Source organism: Thalassophryne amazonica, chromosome 22, assembly GCF_902500255.1.
Source record: "Thalassophryne amazonica chromosome 22, fThaAma1.1, whole genome shotgun sequence".
In the NCBI taxonomy this organism is placed as follows: Eukaryota; Metazoa; Chordata; class Actinopteri; order Batrachoidiformes; family Batrachoididae; genus Thalassophryne; species Thalassophryne amazonica.
Window position 1 is genome coordinate 18,886,969 of NC_047124.1, and position 20,162 is coordinate 18,907,130.

Here is a 20,162-nt window from a genome sequence, read left to right on the forward strand (position 1 = left end):
ATGTATATATATATATATATATGTGTGTGTGTGTGTGTGTCTGGGTGTATCTATGAATTTAATTAGTAGTGAGTGTATTTATTGAATTTGTGGAACAAGGGGTGGGTCTTGATAAGTTATGCTTCTACCCACCCCCTTTCGGTCACATGGATTTTGATTTTGGACAGTTTTGGAATGTTGTATTTTGTTTTCTGTTTAGTTGTATTGTTGTTTTGTTTTGTGTTTGCAAATATTGTATTTCTTTTTTTATTTAACCATGTGTGTCAAAATAAAATAAAAATTCAATTCAATAAAAAATTCAATTCAATTCAATTCAAATATCAGCATTATTGAAGGCAGCTGAACATAAAGATATGTCTTTGGGATGGTTATAACTTTTTCTCTAAACACACAAATATCAGTGTGTTCATCTGCTATAGGATTAATTTAACTGAAATCTCTGATCCAAACAACCAATGATTTATAAAGGAAAATCATGGAAATCATCAGGGGTGCCCAAACTATAACATACCACTGATCTCATTCTTTCACAGTCACTTTTGAAATCTGCCTACTGCAGACAGGTATACCATGCAGTAACACAGTCTTTGTATTCGTTAATGATTAATGTAAATGACATCTAAAACATATTTGATGACTCTGAAATGTTCAACTATTCATTGCCGGACTTGTCTAAAATAAACTGGCAATAAAAAAGATTATTTGTATTAACGCTCATCCTTACATTGACCTTGTTCAAATAGTTATGGCCTCTGAAAATACGAGGACTGTGTATAAAAATACCTGCAATTCCAAAATGATGAATGCAATATATATATATATATATATATATATATAGTTTTTTTATTTTTATTAAAAATTAGTTAAATGGCTACTCTTCACCACATCTTGATTGCTTCCTTTCAACTCCACTATCATTGTGTACAAAAGAAAAAAGAGAGTGTGTGTGTATATATATATATATATATATATATATATATATATATATATATATATATATATATATATATATAATTTGTTCTGATTTTGACCCTTTTTTGTGCTGTAAATGACAAAATTTCTCAAATTTTTCTCTCACAAACAAAATACCGTCTTGTCCAAATTTTTGATTAATAATAAAAATGACGACAGTTGAAATTAAGTTATAAAAGAATAAAATAAAATAAAAAATTAATTCTCAAAGTTTTTCTTAAAAATATAGTACATGAATCTCAGAGAATAGCCTAGTTTTTCCGCCTCAGTTTACAACTTTAATGTTGGAGTTTTTTTCCCCTCATGAATTTTAACCCCTTCAACAGTTCAGGGTTTTTTTTTAAACCTATTAATATGTACCAAATGTGCAGTCATACAAACCAGCATGCTTGTAAAAAAAAAAAAAAGCCAAAAAAAAATGCATGTTTATCAAGGATTATCACTGTTTCTGTCATTGAATAAATCTTCTAAAAAATATTACCTGTGACCACTTATGGCCTTCTACAGCCATAAGCAGAGTTCAGTTTTGGAGAACAGACTTTGCTGTGGTTTTCAGCCACTTCCTTCGCCATTCCATCTGGTAGCAAACAAAAGTTCCAGTACAACCAGGAACACAGCAATGTGTGAGGATGCTTAATTTGTCACGATAGACAGAAAATATTACATCCGCACGAAAATGACTGACTCAGTCTACTCGGGTATCACATGATAAAACTTTGGCAACAGGGTTGCTATGCTTAGTCATGTTGTTGCTATGCCCAGTCACATAGTTGCTATGCCCAGTCACGTGGCTGGTGTTCAAGGTTTCAGATATACAGAGCAAACTTGAAAACTCTCATCAGAATTACTTTTTTTTGGGATCACCTGTGTCACCAAACCAATTGAATCAACTAACCAGACCATTCTCTGAGCTGGATACTGGTGTACAAATTGAGCCAGAAGATAGGATATCACACATGGAAGCCATGCACCACCTATTAACAAAGCATGAAGAAGAAGTAAGTCCTACACTGTACAAGAGCTCTTGTTGAAATTCTATTGCACCTGCATTAATGGTAAATGTTCACCAGATGGAGATATTGCTCTATTATGAGAATTTTGGGGCACAACAACGACCAACCTGTTGCTTGTAGTAGTAGATAAGCCTTGAGGACCATTGGTGCTGGGACTCTGGATAATGTAGTGTGAAGTGGATGAAGATCTGCAACTCTCCTTGGACAGGATGTTTGTCAATCACAGGTAGACATTTTTGTAACCTCTATGTGAACACACTGGAGAGTGCCATTGGCATTTGAGGAGATGGAAGTGGAACTCACCTTCTTGCAAAACAATAAAAGAAGCATCAATGGTGAATACAACAAACAGAAGCTAACGTGCTAATATGACAAGGTTTGTTGAAAGAGTTAACTGATCCTCTAACCCTAACCTACTGATGTTTTGGTACAACATCATACCAGCCCTACTCTAAGATCATCTGAAATGGCTAAGTACCAAAGATGTCAGTGCCTGGTCATTGGTGAACATCCAAGTCTCATAACCATACGGTAAGGCCCCATTCTCATGTTCACTGATATGCATCCTGGAAGGTCATGACATTTGAAGATCATGGTTGCTCACAAATGCGATCTAACATGTGGGTTGATCATATAATCATACAGCAGACTTGTAATGTGTAGAGTGCTACCTGTCCAAAAACAGCTGTTGCCTAACTGTAGCACATTTGTAGACACTGTGGCACTCCCGTATTATAACTTTAGTACAACCATGGGACTTCTGGAGATCCTCATTGCAAGGGATTACCAGTGTATGTCAAAATCTAAATTCACAGTGGACAAAAAGGAATTATCCAACATCTTCAAAGTCCCACCAGGGTTAAAAAAAAAGACCATGGCACAATGACAAAATATCCTGGTTCATTTCATTTCAGTTTATACTTGTATATAGAGCACCAAACCACAACATAAGGAAAAACTCCCTCGGGCGTGATTTTTTTTTTTTTTTTTTGAAGGAAGAAACCTCAAGCAGGCCAGACTCAGAGAGATCATCATGGATATTGTCCTGAACCCTCTAAAGTTTTCCAAAGTATGGACAAGGGTTCAAATTGTGATTATCCAGAATGGCTGTCAGTGAAAGTGAGAACAGGGATAAAGACAGGAACTACTAGGACTCTAAAGATGTCACTGTTGAGACAGGCAGTTACACTCAAAAAAAACTTGCTCAGTGAACATGAAAAAATTATGTAAAGTATTTCCACCCAAGTAAAATGCATTAACCTAGCCAGAAACAATTTTGCAGAGTGACCTAAGTATAAATTTATTGGGTCAACATGATGAATTTGCGTTACTGTTACCTAATTACCATGGTTCAGGCCAACTAGATTTGAAAAGGTAAATGTAGAACTAAATGTAAATTTGTTCGGTCAACATGATCAATTTGCATTTGATCTTTTGTTCTCTTTTCTTCCTCAGTTTTATTTCTGAAGCTTTTCCCCATTTAAGTCCGTAAGAAGACAAAGGTTTGTATGTACAGATCAGTGGATCTGGCTCTGTAATCCATCACTGAAACGCCGCGGGGTGGAACATACCCCTGCTGCAGTAAATAAAATAAAAGTTTATAAATCTCACATTAAAAAGACTGATTTGGCAAAACAAACAAAAAAAACAAACAAAAAAAATTATATATATATATATATATATATACACACACACACACACACACACAGTGGTCACTCGTTTATTGTGGGAGTTACGTTCTAAAAATAGCCTGCAATAGGCAAAATCCGCAAAGTAGTCAGTGTTATTTTTTTTACAATTATTATAGACGTTTTAAGGCTGTAAAACCCCTTACTACACAATTTATACACTTTTCTCAAACAGGCATTAACATTTTCTCACTTTTCTCTCCTGTGTAAACACTCTCAAAGTTCAAACTGTTGTGAATGTGTAGGAACACGGACCCACAACAGGGGGCGTTAAATGAATGGGCAACCGACACAGCCGGTTCTCCAACAACCGCTGCAGGACCTGACGTACATGCGTAACATGAGTCTCAGGATCCGGGGAAAAGATGAGTATATCGTTCAGATATACGAAGACAAACTGATGCAGGAAGTCCCGCAAGACATCATTTACCAAAGCTTGGAACGTTGCGGGGGCGTTAGTGAGGCTGAACGGCATGACCAGGTACTCAAAGTGACCTAACGGGGTGTTAAATGCCGTCTTCCATTCGTCTCCCTTCCGGATCTGAACCAGGTGGTACGCATTCCTAAGATCCAGTTTTGTGAAAATGTGGGCTCCATGCAGGGGCGTGAACACTGAATCCAACAGGGGCAGAGGGTATCGTTGCGAACCGTGATCTCGTTCAGCCCCCTGTAATCAATGCATGGACGGAGTCCGCCGTCTTTCTTGCCCACAAAAAAGAAACCAGCACCCATCGGGGAGGTGGAGTTCCGGATCAGCCCGGCAGCTAACGAGTCCCGGATGTAGGTCTCCACTGATTTGCGCTCAGGACGTGAGAGGTTGTACAGCCTACTGGACGGGTACTCAATGCCCGGGATCAGATCAATGGCACAATCGTACGGACGGTGCGGGGGAAGGGTGAGCGCCACATCTTTGCTGAAAACGTCAGCAAGATTGTGGTACTCACATGGCACCGCCGTAAGATTGGGGGGGACTTTAACCTCCTCACTAGCTGTCACACCAGGCGGAACCGAGGATCCGAGACATTCCCGGTGGCATGTTTCGCTCCACTGAGCCACAACCCCAGACGGCCAATCGATCCGGGGATTGTGCTTTATCATCCAAGGATAACTCAAAATCACATGGTAGGTAGAAGGTGTTACAAAAAACACAATCTCCTCCCTGTGATTACCAGACACCACCAATGTCACTGGTTGTGTCTGGTGTGTGATTAATGGAAGAAGGGTGCCATCCAGTGCCCGTACCTTCAAAGGTGAAGGTTGAGCCACTAGAGGGAGCCCGACTTCCCTTGCCCATCTGCTGTCCAGCAGATTCCCTTCCGACCCCGTGTCTACCAGTGCTGGGGCGTGAAGGGTCAGATCCCCACACAGGATCGTAACTGGGATGCGTGCGGATTTATGGGGTTTCCCCGCGTGCGTGTTATGGCCCACCCTTAGCCCAGCTTCTAAGGGCGGGCGTTGTCGTTTAACCGCTTGGGGCAGTCCCTCTGTAAATGCTCACTCGAGCCACAGAAAAAACACTCCCCGCGGACCAGCCTCCATTGTCTGAGCTTCGTATTGACTTTAGCCCTGCTCGTGTCCATAGCTTCATCAGCAGGGGGAGCTGTTACCACACGAGAGTCACGGGCTGTGGAGCGTGGGGAAGACGGCACCCTTTCGGACCCGGAAGGAAGAGGGACGGCTCGTGCCCGGCCACGCCCCCCGCCCTGCTCCCGACGGTGTTCCTCTAATTGGTTATCTAATCGTATAACCAGATCAACAAGCCCATCGAAATCCCGCGGTTCGTCCCTAGCCAGTAGATTCTCCTTCAGGACCGGAGACAGTCCGTTTACGAAGGCGGTGCAGAGTGCAACGTTGTTCCAGCCGGACCTCACTGCCGCGATGCGGAAGTCGACTGCGTACTCCGCTGCACTCCGACGCCCCTGTCCGATTGACAGCAGCAAGTTTGATGCGGATTCGCCTCTATGGGGGTGATCAAAAACCTGCTTGAACTCCCTCACAAACCCAGTGTACGTCGTTAGGAGCCGTGAATTCTGCTCCCAGAGCGCCGTAGCCCAGGCGCGTACCTCTCCTCAAAGCAAATTTATAACGTAAGCCACCCGGCTAGCGTCTGACGCGTACATGACGGGACGCTGTGAAAAGACAAGTGAGCATTGCATTAAGAAGTCCGCGCACGTTTCGATACAGCCTCCGTACGGCTCCGGAGGGCTTATGTATGCTTCAGGGGATGGTGTGGGGGTTCATTGAACGACCAGCGGAATGTCTGTCTCAGGCCCCCGGTCAGCAGGAGGTGCTGCAGCAGCGCCCTGAGCCTGCGCGTCCACCTGGGCGGTGAGAGCCTCCATCCTCCGATTGAGAATCACATTCTGCTCGGTGACTAAGTCCAACCGAGCAGTGAAAGCGGTTAAGATCTGCTGCGGCTCACCTAACACGCCTCCTGCTGACACCTGTGCACTTTGCTCTTCCATTGGCTGTTCAAGCGATGGTTGACACCCCTCTGGATCCATGACGCTGGCCGAGAAATCCTGTTGTGAAGGTGTAGGAACACGGACCCACAACCGGGTGCGTTAAATGAATGGGCAATGGATAAGCCAAACAGTAACAATTTAATGTTGTGAAGTGCACAACGGAATACAGACAAATACAGTTTTGGTACCACAGACAATTATATGTAGAGTGACGTGTGGGCAGGCTTGAGGATAGGAGACGTCCGTCCAGAACCGAGCCGGATCCCACACGGCCTTCACCGCCAACGGATCTGAAGAACACCGGAGCCGCCAAGTCCTGGATCCCCAGGTGGCCACCGTCTCCAGCTGTCAGACCTGGTACTGCTGGCAGAGAACAGAAACAGTATTGATGAGTGTGAGTTCGCACACTCAGTAATCCCACAGACTGTGTTCGTTAGGGAGGGAGCACCTCCACCTCCAATCACACATTCGTGCAGCTCCTGTCTAACCACTTATCTGGTTGGGGTGTGAAGCAAAGCCGTCGCTGCTCACACCAAACGCCAATACCACAGATAAGGCAAACACCACAGGAAAACGGCTGCAAAAGAGTTCAGACTATTGTTCAGTATTAAGTCAGCAGAGAAATTACCTCTTCTGGTGGCTGATTTCTCGGCGAGGAGGTGGAGTTGCAGTCCGGCCTTTATGGTGATGGGTTGGATGAGTGACAGCTGGTGCTGATGATGTGTGACAGCTGTCACTCCCAGTGGCTCCGACGCCCTCTCGTGCTTGAAGCCCGCACTTCAAGCAGGGTGCCATCTGGTGGTGGTGGGCCAGCAGTACCTCCTCTTCAGCGGCCCACACAACACAAACTTTAGTAGAAAAATAAGACCAACCTGTTTTCAGGCCCTAACATTTGTTTGAGAAATAAAAATAGAACATTTTCCTATAAATAATTATGATGGCTTTTAGAACTAACGAATTTCATTTTAACGATCAACCTACGAGGTTGGACACATAAGAAATTATTAATAGTGACTGACCAGTATTTCACAGTTCCTCTGATCGCGCCTCTTCATCCTGGCGCCGCTCCGCTAGCGTATTTTCCCACTGAGTGACACCTCGGTGCAGGTGTCTTTTTCCGAGTGAAGAACAAAGTTATGGGTAGTTGTTGGTGCTCTTTTTTCTTCTGGGTGAGAAGATTCTTATAAACAGACATGCAGAACACAATGCGCGCGCTCTGCCTTCGCAGTGCCACGACCGGCCTGCTTGATGAGGACGCAGAACACAATGCGCTGTAAAAAAAAAGAAAAAAGCATGCAAAATTGGACTAAAAAAATCCACAAAACTGCGAGGCCGCGAAAGGTGAACTACGTTATAGCGAGGGACTATATATATATATATATATATATATATATATATATATATATATATATATATATATATATATATATATAATAACTACATGTGTTTCTGTTTGTGTGAAGTAATTTTTCATTCATGGATATGGAGTTTTCTTTTTATTGATTTTATCAATTCTTATGTCTGCCTGCATTTAGAATACTGTGTGCAGGTTTGGTTTCCACATCTAAGAAAGTACTGAGAAAGGCAACAAAATTGGTACTAGAATTTGCAAATTTATTTTACAAAGACAACTTCAGAAAATTGAAGTTGATCACATTAGAAGACAGTAGAGTAAGAGGCAACATAGAAGTTTTAAGTTGAGCTGTAGTATTGAAAATGTGAACTGGCAGTGGCAAACTTTTTTTAACAGAGAGAATTCACCAAGCATTGATAGTTCAGCATTTATGTTTGAAGCCCAGCATTCCATACTTAATCTTGATTAAATGCTACTTGTACACTTAGTTAATGTGCCAAATGCCAATTCTTTTAAATTCATAATTTTTTCCATACTTCATTTATTAGTGTGATAAAAAAAATGTACATTAGTACAGCAAACATGCACGTCACGCATAAATAGAAATTTAAAAAGTTGTACAAGGATATAAGGGTGATTCTTAGACTACGGGCACTTATTGTGTCCTTTGATCATATTGTATGAAAAACAGAAAAAAGGGGAAATTTCACACTTTTATAGTTATCTTTACAATGAAAGTGTGTTAAGAAATTTGTTCTAGTAGTCTATGATGACTTTTTCACCTTTTTTCAGCATCATTATATGCAAATATTGCCGTTTTGTGCTTGTCCCACACCCAGACTTTTGATCTTCAATGATAAAAATGAATGGTAAAGAAACGTTTTTTTCTAATGTTTTAAAATATCTATGAATAAAATATCAGTAAAATAATCAAAACATAATTGGGGTATTCAATGTCGTATAACTGTTGTGATTTTTTTTTAAACAAAATGTAGTTGTCCCACACTATTGCTGTAATTTCCACCACAACACTGTAATGTCCCTAAACAGTATGTATGAAAGATTGTTTGGGTAGTTTCTATGGAGATAAACAGTGACATCAGAGCACATGTATATAGCGCCAAATCACAAGAAACAGTTGCCCCAAGGCGCTTTATATTGTAAGGCAATGGTGTGGTGGAAATGACATTTACAAGGCCAATAGTGCCCGTAGTTAAAGAATCACCCATAAAATGGTCAAAAATATTAAAAATGATCCAGAAATATAAAAACAAAGTGGCAATCTGTTACGTAGCTGTATTACTAATTCCAAATTGTATTCGTACGTAGTGCAGCCATATGGTTAGGGGTTATGGTTAGGGTTAGGGGCTGTGGTTAAGGATATGTATCTGCTTCCAATGAGAGAGACACTATGGATTAAGTTCACTATATGTCATACGTACAAATAGACAAAATTATATAAAAATGTCAGAATTATAAAATTTTTCTAAATAAATTTTAAATGGTAAATGGACTGCATTTATATAGCGCTTTTCCATCTGCATCAGATGCTCAAAGCGCTTTACAATTATGCCTCACATTCACCCCGATGTCAGGGTGCTGCCATACAAGGCGCTCACTATACACTGGGAGCAATAGGGGATTAAAGGCCTTGCCCAAGGGCCCTTAGTGGATCCTTAGTGACTTTCCAGTCAGGTGGGGATTTGAACCCATGATCTTCTGGATTCAAGCCCAACACCTTAACCAGTAGACCATCACCTCCCCTAAATGAAACATCTGTGAGAGAATTACATGTCTTGGTTAAAAAAAAAGCTCCATATATGTAATAACCTGTTAGAAATAAAACTCCACTTCTGATAAAGAGTGTTCAATCATACACAAAAAACACTCATGCATAAAAACAAATAAAAAAAAGAAATTATGCAAGTTTCATACTATAATGGTTTTTGACTTATTATGACACTTTTCAGGTCATAAAGATATGGAACAGTGGGGTTGCACATCCAAGCTTAAGTTTCAGTCGTTTTAGTAAAAAAAAAAAAAAAAAAAAGTTTGAATTCAGTAAACATTTGTGGTTTGCAAAAGCCACTCCTCCCCCGCCCCTCAGCGACCTCTGTTGTGCTGTTCGTGCACAACCTAGTGCCCACACCTGGTACTGCAACATTTACAAAGGCGTTTGAATGAAAGTGGACCCACGTGACTTGTGATTCGAAACAGTTGCAAAGTAAACCCCGTGTCGAACTCTGAGATTCGGAACTGATTATGCAGCTCACGACGAAAACGTGCCGAGTCATGTTTTTAGCACAGAACTCACATAGCTATGCTAAGGTTTGTGTCGTTAAGCCCGTTGGCGGGTTTTGTCTGAGCTCTAAACGTCTCGATCACAAATAAAAGCCGAAGTCTCGATACTGTGACAGATGGGCTTTTGTGTGTAAAACCGTGACGCAGTAACGACCTCTCGGCGTCACACGCAGAAACGTAACGGGTGGGAGTTGTCTGCTGAAAAACGCATTGTTGGGGGATGCTGCTCTGGCTCTTCAGCTAGCCCGTGACTAGCTCTTAAATAAGTCCATTAAGCAGATACTCGTATGTCCACTATACAATGTGACACGGAAACTCCACGGGCCTTAAAGTGGTGTTCTTCTCTGCAGTTGAAACAGACTCATTTGTGTCTGGATGAGAGAACTTTGTGCGGAATTAACACTACGTTTAGCGGGCAGAGGCCGTATCGCTTTGAAAGCTGCCGACTAGCTAGCGTCTTCTTCAGCTAGCAGCACTGCTCGTGAAGACGAGGTAGGTGCTTTGGTTTTATTTTGGTGCCTTTTTAAAGTGCAGACTACGAGAAAGTACAGCGCAACACTTTCTCAAAACATTCTAAATGAATTATAGTAGTTTAAAAGAATTCCTGTTGTTTCTTTGACGCCATTTAGCGCTGGCTAGCTGCCGTTGCTAACTGCCGGACTAGCTAGCGGTTCTTTTTTTTTGTTAGCAACTTCCAGTCGTTGCAGAAAATGCATTTCTGTAAACTAACGTGTAAAAGTGTAACCTGGTGCGCAGTCCAGACTGTCCCATGTGAACGCATCCCACTGTTTCAGCGCCAAATCTCATTTGTAAAACTACATTACAGTTTAAAGTACAACGATCGAGGCAGAAATGTCAACTTTAAGTTGTCCCTAAACTTCTACTGCCTCCATAAGATGTGAATTCTCTGAACCCCAAGCGATTTCTGGGCTTTTATTTATTTTTGTTCTTGTCACATTTTTACTCACTTTGGCTAATTTTTCTCTACACCTGCAAGTCCTGCACCTCTATGGAGAGGGGACGTAACCTCCGCTCCATATCATGTGTGAAACAAGGCTATTCCACAAGGTGCCTTTCTACTACGAATGTCCATAATCCAAAAAAGTGCAAAAACCGAATGAAACGGCTTAATTCCCCTATGCTAGCACCTGCAGGCTTGCCTCCTCTACCCTTCGCCCTCAGCCAGACACGATCAAGCTGTTCAACTTTGAACAAAAACTGCAACAAGTATTTGTCAGGGTTACTTCACCTTCAAATATTTACCCCGGTGGAGCATGATCAAACAAGTTTCAAGCCATAGTCACTACGAAGACCTATTTAATGAGGTAAAAACAAGATTGAAGCCTTAAAAATTCGATCCCGATTTTAAATCTGGTGTGGATGATGGCTGTAACCAAGTTCGCACACTTAGAAACTGATATTCACAAGGATGTGCACACTGTGCTGGCATACAGTCATGATGGTTGTCGTTTGCCCCTTTTAGCTGGTTGGTATGGTTGGAAGTGACCTGGGTCTTCAGGATGTTCCCAGATGAACATTTTTCTGTCGAAAAAACACAATTATGGCTAGAAGCAGAGAGAGCTCAAAATGTCTTTTGTGGGTGATTCTTTAACTACGGGCACTATTGGCCTTGTAAATGTAATTTCCACCACACCATTGCCTTACAATATAAAGCGCCTTGGGGCAACTGTTTCTTGTGATTTGGCGCTATATACATGTGCTCTGATGTCACTGTTTATCTCCATAGAAACTACCCAAACAATCTTTCATACAAACTGTTTAGGGACATTACAGTGTTGTGGTGGAAATTACGGCAATAGTGTGGGACAACTACATTTTGTTTAAAAAATCACAACAGTTGTATGACATTGAATACCCCAATTATGTTTTGATTATTTTACTGATATTTTATTCAGAGATATTTTAAAACATTAGAAAAAACGTTTCTTTACCATTCATTTTTATCATTGAAGATCAAAAGTCTGGGTGTGGGACAAGCACAAAACGGCAATATTTGCATATAATGATGCTGAAAAAAGGTGAAAAAGTCATCATAGACTACTAGAACAAATTTCTTAACACACTTTCATTGTAAAGATAACTATAAAAGTGTGAAATTTCCCCTTTTTTCTGTTTTTCATACAATATGATCAAAGGACATAATAAGTGCCCGTAGTCTAAGAATCACCCTTGTACAGCATAAAACTACTCGCACATTGGGCTGAGTTTGGTGCCAATTCAAGCGTATTTCTCTCAGTAGATGACATAGACATAAACTCGATATTACTACAGACAGCTCTGCGTACTCTCCAGGTAAACTCGTCGTATGGAAGTTGGAAGCTAGGGATACAACTTTTTAAATTTGTTTCCTCAAAACTATTTCCTGTATCATATTCAGATGAGCTTTTATGCAGTAAGTGACTGCAGTCAACTCACTTTTGAGCAAGTTCACGCATGAACTCATGATTGTACTCATGCCAAACTTGTTTAATTATGGGTAAGGTTCCATAGCACCCTTGGTTTTCAATAAATAATTAGCGTTTGTAAGACTTCAGCAGTGATTGATTGTATTGCTGAGTCATCATGCCTTTTGCCTTTTTTTTTTTTGCTTATTGATCAACCAGGGTTCCAGTTTTTGGAAATTCACCCAAATGCATCAGAGCATAAAAATTTTAAAGTTAGTCATGGGTGAACTTTTTTGATCAAATACAAAAAAACATTTGATTTTGATTTTCATTGTTTTCTAGCAAAAGCTAAGCAGCATATGATACAGGAGTATGGGGTTGCAAAAAAGTTGTATCCCTGTTGGACACAGCGTAACACCAAGTTCACCCCAAGCTACCCGATTTGAGTACAACTTAAGCCGAGCTAGTTCTCAAAAACTTTGAACATACGGAATACAAGCTTTCCCTGACTTGTGCCGAGTAGTAAGCGGGAGTTCCCCCCAAAATTTACGAGTTATGGCAACTGCAGTTTCTAGTACTTGGGAAAACTGGGAGCATAACTCACTTAGGTGTAAGAGCTGGTTAACACACTTAAGTCATAAATCATAAGAGGAAGAACTTGAATTTCTTTGATAATTCATTTTATAAAATGAAAAAAAAAAAAGTTGGCATTTATACATGCAGTATTTTCTTCATGGCTTACACGTGTTAGCAATAGGAAAAAGTAGAACTCCACATTCTATACATATACAGTTTCTTTCCCGTTTTCTCTCCTTCTCTAAGCATAACTTTTTTTTTTTTTTTTTTTTTTTGCTTTCCTCTGTCCTTCAGATCATTTGAAGATTTACTAAATTTTGTTACGTGTCTGTTGTTGGTTCAGCCAAGTCATATATATATATATATATATATATATATATATATATATATATATATATATATATATATTTGCAGGGCTGGTGGCCAAGTGGTTAATGCGCTTGGTTTCAGTGCAGAAGGTTCCGGGTTCAAATCCCACCCCTGCCACATTTCCTCATGTAATGTGGAGCTGCGTCAGGAAGGGCACCCGGCGTAAAACCTGTGCCAATTCAACATGCAGATTCACCTTGAATTTGCTATGGTGACCCAGAGTGCAAACAAGGGAGCAGCCGAATGGACTTACCATATATATATATATATATATATATATATTCAAGATTTCAAAGATGTTGTAACTTTATTATTATTATTATTTGGATAATTTCTGTTTTACACTTTCTGGCTATGATAAATGTAGTTCTGGTGATTCTGTCCACTCCCCCTTTATTCTTAAAGGAAACATGCATGCTGATTATGGGGTTCAGTGGATTAAAGTCATATGTAAAGTAGAAAGTAACCATTACATTTACCCATTAACCTGTGTGAGTTTGATTAAAGGAGTCAGAGTTTATGCACAACGCTAGTTATAGTTGAGGGGTTAATGTAAACTTCCGCAAAACTAATATGATTGTGCATGTCTAAACTATTGCTACAACCACAATTTTGGTGACACTCCAATGGGTTTGGACTTCTTTTGACGTGTTACAGACGTCTATATTTCAGTGATGAAAGTCTTCCAGGGATTTCTGGACGTGGAGCCTACTTGCTGTATATGCTGGACATGGTTACGTTGATGTGACACATGTGGCTACGACATATTTAGACACCTTACTGTGGTTAGCGCTACCTATAATGCAGTCAGACAGCAAAATGTTCCATGCCTGTAAATAATGTCTGGGTTAGATCTGGCTGGTATTTCAGTTTCATGAGTCGCAGAGATTGGATTCTTATAGGTTCTGTGCCTCCACAGCAACACGGAGCGTCAAGATGAAGAAGAAAGCTCGGCACCACCGGGCCACGCAGCGGTCCACGTCTCCCATCAAGCCTTCCCCCAACAAGCAGATCCTGACTTACGCTCAGGCCCAGCGCCTGGTGGAGTTCGAGATGGATGGTCGAATCCATCGGCTCAGCATATATGACAAGTTGGATGTGATCTCAGACGATGATGCCGTGGTGCAGGAGATGATGGAATGTACCAGCAACAAGGAGAACGCCGAAAAGCCGCAGCAGCAGCAGGTCCTCCTGAGGTCAGTCAGGCTAAAAAAGAACCAGGAGAAGAGAAACGCCGCTCTGGGCGTCACCAGTCGTGGAGAAGGAGGTGGACATCATACTAGTACTAGTGCTGGTCCAAAGCTTCCAGAGCCAAAATTCTGCACGGTGGAATATAACCTTCCCACAGTTCCGAAGCGCCCAGCTAGCTATTATAAATATATTGAGAAGACTGAGGAGGAGCTGGATGAGGAAACGGAGTATGACATGGACGAGGAAGATTACGCCTGGCTGGACCTGGTCAATGAGAAGCGGAGGAGCGAAGGGGTCAGTCAAGTCTCTCACAACGTTTTTGAGTTCTTGATCGATCGCTTTGAGAAGGAGTTGTTTCTGGAGAGCCTGGACAAATGCAGCGAAAAGCAAACGCTCATCGATGAAGACGCCGTGTGCTGCGTGTGCATGGACGACGAGTGCCACAACAGCAACGCAATCCTGTTCTGCGATCTGTGTAACTTGGCAGTGCACCAGGAATGTTACGGCGTGCCCTACATCCCTGAGGGCCAGTGGCTGTGCAGACATTGCCTTCAGTCGCCCACCCAGCCTGCGGAGTGCATCCTTTGTCCCAACAAGGGCGGCGCGGTGAAGAAGACAGATGACGACCGCTGGGGACACGTGGTTTGTGCTCTCTGGGTTCCAGAGGTGGGCTTCTCCAGCGTCACCTTCATCGAACCCATTGACGGGATCAACCACATTCCTCCAGCCCGCTGGAAGCTCACCTGCTACCTGTGCAAAGAGAAGGGCGTCGGCGCCTGCATTCAGTGCCACAAAGCCAACTGCTACACTGCCTTCCACGTCAGCTGTGCCCAAAAGGCCGGACTCTTCATGAAGATGGAGCCAATCAAAGACCTAACGGGAACCGGAGAGCCTACCTACTGTGTAAAAAAGACGGCATACTGCGGCTCTCACACACCGAACGGCTGTGTAAGGAGAGCTCTGACGATCTACGATGAGACCAAACACAAAAACGGACTGTTTAAGAAAGCTGCCAAGGGCAAGGGAAGTGGCAAGGGAAAGTCGAGAGCAAAACTGCAGAAGAAGAAGAGCAAGAAGGCCGAGCTCGAACCAGACAGTGAAGTCGAGACTCCTCCCTGTGTGCATAACTTCCCCACGCACAGGTATACTCGCATGTTGTTGCAACAAAATATTTGATCGCCGATAAGTGGCACATACACGAACTGAACTGATGGTGGAAGAAAATACACATAGTGTGAAATGATTGAGTACTTTTGAAGTATCTACTAGCGGCATTGTAAGAATAATTTCATGTTAATTGAAGGTGATAGGATGTCTTGTCTGGAAAAGTTATGAAGGGGTTATTATTGTCTTGCTGCGCTGTATGACTCTTTCCCTCCCGCAGGTTACAAACTATTCTGAATCAGGTGTCCGTGCAGAAGAAGAAGGCATTTGTTGAGGTTGCCCTCAGCTACTGGACATTAAAGAGGCGATCCAGGAACGGGCTTCCTCTGATCAGACGCCTTCAGACAAGCACGCAGGCTCAGAACAACGCACAGCCGGTTTGTTACAGATACACACACAAGCCTGTCTTTTCCTTCTTTTTTCCTGCAGAAACACTTCCTGCAAACAGGGTTGGTGTAAAGCACCAAGGTTCATAACTTGGTCCCTTTGACGTTATTTAAAATGACTAAAAATATAGAATTTTAAATGTGCAAAAAACTAAAAATATGGAAATCTTTGTCCTTTTTGTTTGCACTTTGTTCACAGAACTGCACTTGTAAATACAAACTGGGGTCAGGAAGCATTGTGTTGCAGACAAAGTGCCACATAATTTAGCATCTAATTTGGATCTTGACATTTGCATGTATGTTTTTAAGGTCTTCAAAATGCCAAAGCCAAGAACCTAATTATGCTAACCAGTGTGGTAGCTAGGTCACGTCCACCCAGTGGGAACGTGCATCACTGATATCATTCATTTTGTTCCTTGTTTGGCAAGTGAAGGTGCACTATGAGATACAGTCATGCGTGTTGATAAGGAGACATTAGCTAGAAAGCACATGTTTTTAAAAAAAAAATCTATCTGTGGGTGTTTTTCTGTCGTGTGTTGCAGGATGCCGTCATGTGAGTCAGTCACAGAAACAACGCTGAGCTTCCTAATGAATGAAAATACAGTTGAAAATGAAAATACTTTAATTGGCTGCATACAAAGAAGTTCTTTGTGTAGAAGGAAAACTACTTGGCATTCTAATGGCTAGATGCAAAGACTGGTGGTGCTGTTATTAAATATGAAATCTAAATATCTAATTGACATTTAATTTGCACATCAGCTCTTTTGGTTTGTTGTAGCATTTTGTAGTTATTATTTCTAAACATCATGGCGATACATGGATACTGTCCGAAAGTTTACTTCCTCCAGAACTAGACGAACTGAACATTTTGTTTTTGAAACTTTGCACACTTGTTGTTGTTTTTATGTTTTTCCTTTTAGGCTTTTGATCTTGGATTTATTATTGATGTGTTCACTGGTGTATTTTATGCAGTAGCCTTGCTGTTTAATACTGCTTGAACGCTTGTAAATTGATAGACGTCCTTGCTGCATTGAGAAATCTGCTGCTAATCCAAGGTGGACGCTTATTTTTTTTTTTCGGTTTCTGCTTAAATCCTGATATCTAGAGGAAGAGTGACGGTGAGAGCAGGGCACTGAAGGACCAGTTGAAGGAATGGCACCGTCTACGTCATGATTTGGAGAGAGCACGTCTGCTGCTGGAGCTAATTCGGAAGCGGGAGAAGCTCAAGCGAGAAGAGGTAGGAATGATGGAGACACCAAATACATGGACAGTGTGGGTTTGTTCGTGTGTTTTTTTTGTTGTTTTTTTTACATTGGTGGATTAAATGTTGCACGGTGACACTCACTGGTCCTAAATGTACAGAACGATCTGAGCTTCTGATGGTTTTCTTTCTATTCTGTTGCAGCTGAAGTTGCAGGAAACCTTTCTGGAGATGCAGTTGACTCCATTTAGTATTCTTCTCAGAGTCCTCTTGGACCAGCTCCAGGCAAAAGACCAGGCTCGGATCTTCACCCAACCGGTTGATGTGAATGAGGTGAACCTGATTAAAAAATGTTTTTTTTTTTTTTGTTTTGTTTTTCTCATTTTGTTTTTCTTTTGGAAGATTCCATTTTAATTCTGATGGGTGGCTTTTCTTCAAAATGTATAAACTGTTTTATTCAAGACCAAACTCGAAGTACGTAAAATATGCTTTGAAATTTGAATATTTATTTTACTCCTGGACATTTTTGTCCGCCCATTTGGAAAAATACATTTTAGACATTTTAAAATTGTAGTAATCTGATACAATTTTTATAAGGACACAGTTGGAGCAATTTTTTTTGTGCTGAATTTGGTTAGTGATGCTAACTAGTCTCGTTTCCTGTAGGTCCCTGACTACCTTGAACACATCAAACACCCGATGGATTTCTCCACCATGCGTCAGCGGCTTGATGCTCAGGGCTACACCAGCTTTGATCAGTTTGAGGACGACTTCAACCTCATCATTGACAACTGCATGAAATACAATTCGAAGGACACCTATTTCTACAGGGCTGCCGTTCGTCTCAGAGATCAGGGCGGCGTCTTGCTCAGAAAAGCCCGGCGGGACGTGGAGAGAATTGGCTTCGACACAGAGAGCGCCATGCATTTGGCTGAGGCTCCTGAAGTCAAAGCACTGCCGGCCTTTTCGTGGGAGGACGGTGAGCGCTGCAGGAGACACACTTCCACGAAATGTAATCACTTGAAGCAGCTCTCACAGCTCGCCGAATTTGGAGATGAGTTTTCCCAAGTGTCTCAGCACTAGTCGCAATCGATCAGTTAAACGTGTTCCCGTTAATTTTCGGGAGCTTGGTCAGATTCTTGGCTTCACTGGTGCTGAATTGTAGGTTGGGTGCAATGTGGCGTCCACTGTTTATGTGCACTATGGAGTTGAGTACAAGTTCGCCCGTAGTTACAACACCTTGCGTCAGGCTAATTTGAGTGGAGGTTAGGATTTTGAAAGTACTTAAAAAAAACACTATAAAAGCTTCTCCTGTGTACCATCATGATGTGACTTGTGTTGTGATTTGGTGCCGAAAAAAATAGAATTTTTCCAGCTTGTGGCGATCAGTGTGCCTGCTCGGGAGGACTCTGCGCCGACCGCGGCCATGCGAGAGTTGTTCAGGGAAATCTACTAAAGAGCACAAAGTTGTAATATTTCAGTACGGCACCAAACTCGGTCAGATGTGAGAGTTGCTTTATTTGACGCACAACAACAACCAACTTTCGCCTGCTCCTTATTGCGATTCTTCTCTTCTCAGTGGACCGCTTGCTTGCGCCAGCCAATCGGGAGCACATGCCGCTGGACAAGCAGTTGCAACAGCTGTTGGAGAAGTTTGACTTAACCTGTGCCATGAAGTCCAGCCCCTCCCGCAGCAAGCGACTCAAGCTCCTCAAGAAGACCATCAACGATGTTCGCAACGAAATAAGTTTAAAGAGAGTCCTGCCATCACACAACCACTCTTCTTCTTCTTCTTCTCCTACACCTTCTACATCAACATTAACTTCATCAGCAACTTGTCAGCCAGAACTTGATGAACCTCAAGAAGACAGACTGAAGCCCAACGGGCATTTTCCAGATAATGAGGGTACGTATTGGGGAGTTTAGGGCTGTTGGAAAACATGTTTGGGAAATAGACTTATCAGAGGAACCGTTACTGAAGAAGTCGTGCACAGATTTGTTCCAAGAAACACTGGAACAAGTTCTAGGTGACTGGGTTAGATAACTGGCACGGTGTCAATATAATGGATGGCTAAACTGAAAATTGCTCAAAGCCTTTTCTGAGCTCTCTATCCGCAGTCACAGACGTGGCGGTTTGGCGCCATGCAGTAACACCTTGAGGATTGTGAATGTGATGGTGGTGGTCAAGTAACGGGGGGGAAAGAAGCATTGCCGGTGAATACTGCAAGCATTAGAATCTCCTTTCCTGGAACTAATCCTTCAATGCATCCAAGATGTTTACCCGGGGCTCAGAACCAAAATGACTCGACCCAACAGTGCTAAAGATTTTCGCGCAACATTGTAATACTCTGTCACTGCAGAGACTTAAATTCAGAGTTGACTCACCAAGTCACACTTAGGGAAGAATAAGGAAACCGAAAGAAATGTAATTTTGCTGATAGTTTGTTTATAAAAGCATAGAAAAAGTCCAAATTAAAGGTTTGTTGGATCCAGTGGTGCTCCAACTACAAACCACAGAAAAACAAATTGTCAAATTGCAACAGTTGATTATTTTCAGGATTGAGTGTTCTGTTGATTACGTTTATGATTAAAACACATGATCATATTAGACCCAGTGGTTTACAATAAAAGGAATGTTTGCAATTAGATTCATTTATCTTTTCTTTGAGGGGAGTGCTGCAAGTTGGCGGTGGTTAGCCGGAAATTAGGCAACGTCTTTGGAATATGTAAATAATTTAAACATGCACAGACCGTTTTTTAAACGAATACTGCATGATAATCCCCATTTTCATTATTATTGCTCCTGAATTAAGTGTTCCATCAGCCTGATTTTTTCCATAATAGGCCACATTATGGGTGTTCACACTGATGAGCAGATTTGAGAATTATGACGACTGAGCAATTAGAAAAATTTCTAGCGCAGTCCTTGGATGGAACAGTTCTTTGAGGCAGAAATTTGCCTCTGCTTAGTTGTACCAGAGCTTCAAGGTAATCTTTCAGTTATGCGGTCATGCATAGATTCCAAACGGCTGATCCATTTTGTATGAACATAGTTTGTGGTTTTCTTAGTTGATATA

General features: G+C 41.8%; 1 protein-coding gene and 1 long non-coding RNA gene across 2 annotated transcripts in view; one reads left to right on the top strand and one right to left on the bottom strand.

The window, feature by feature from the left end:
- On the bottom strand, positions 1-12,926 carry LOC117503851. The gene is made up of 3 exons (XR_004558685.1): positions 12,916-12,926; positions 10,046-10,050; positions 1-191 (listed from the first exon to the last, which is right to left on the bottom strand). It is a non-coding gene; the product is annotated as an uncharacterized LOC117503851 (long non-coding RNA).
- The window catches only part of brd1a (bromodomain containing 1a), a 21,780-nt gene continuing 11,616 nt past the window's right edge, over positions 9,999-20,162 (top strand). The window contains exons 1-7 of the mRNA XM_034163121.1: positions 9,999-10,285; positions 14,063-15,476; positions 15,719-15,875; positions 16,990-17,121; positions 17,290-17,418; positions 17,752-18,064; positions 18,665-18,991. Of these exons, the coding sequence (XP_034019012.1) occupies positions 14,080-15,476; positions 15,719-15,875; positions 16,990-17,121; positions 17,290-17,418; positions 17,752-18,064; positions 18,665-18,991 (2,455 nt within the window). The 5' untranslated portion in view covers positions 9,999-10,285; positions 14,063-14,079. The remainder of the gene's footprint in view (positions 10,286-14,062; positions 15,477-15,718; positions 15,876-16,989; positions 17,122-17,289; positions 17,419-17,751; positions 18,065-18,664; positions 18,992-20,162) is intronic.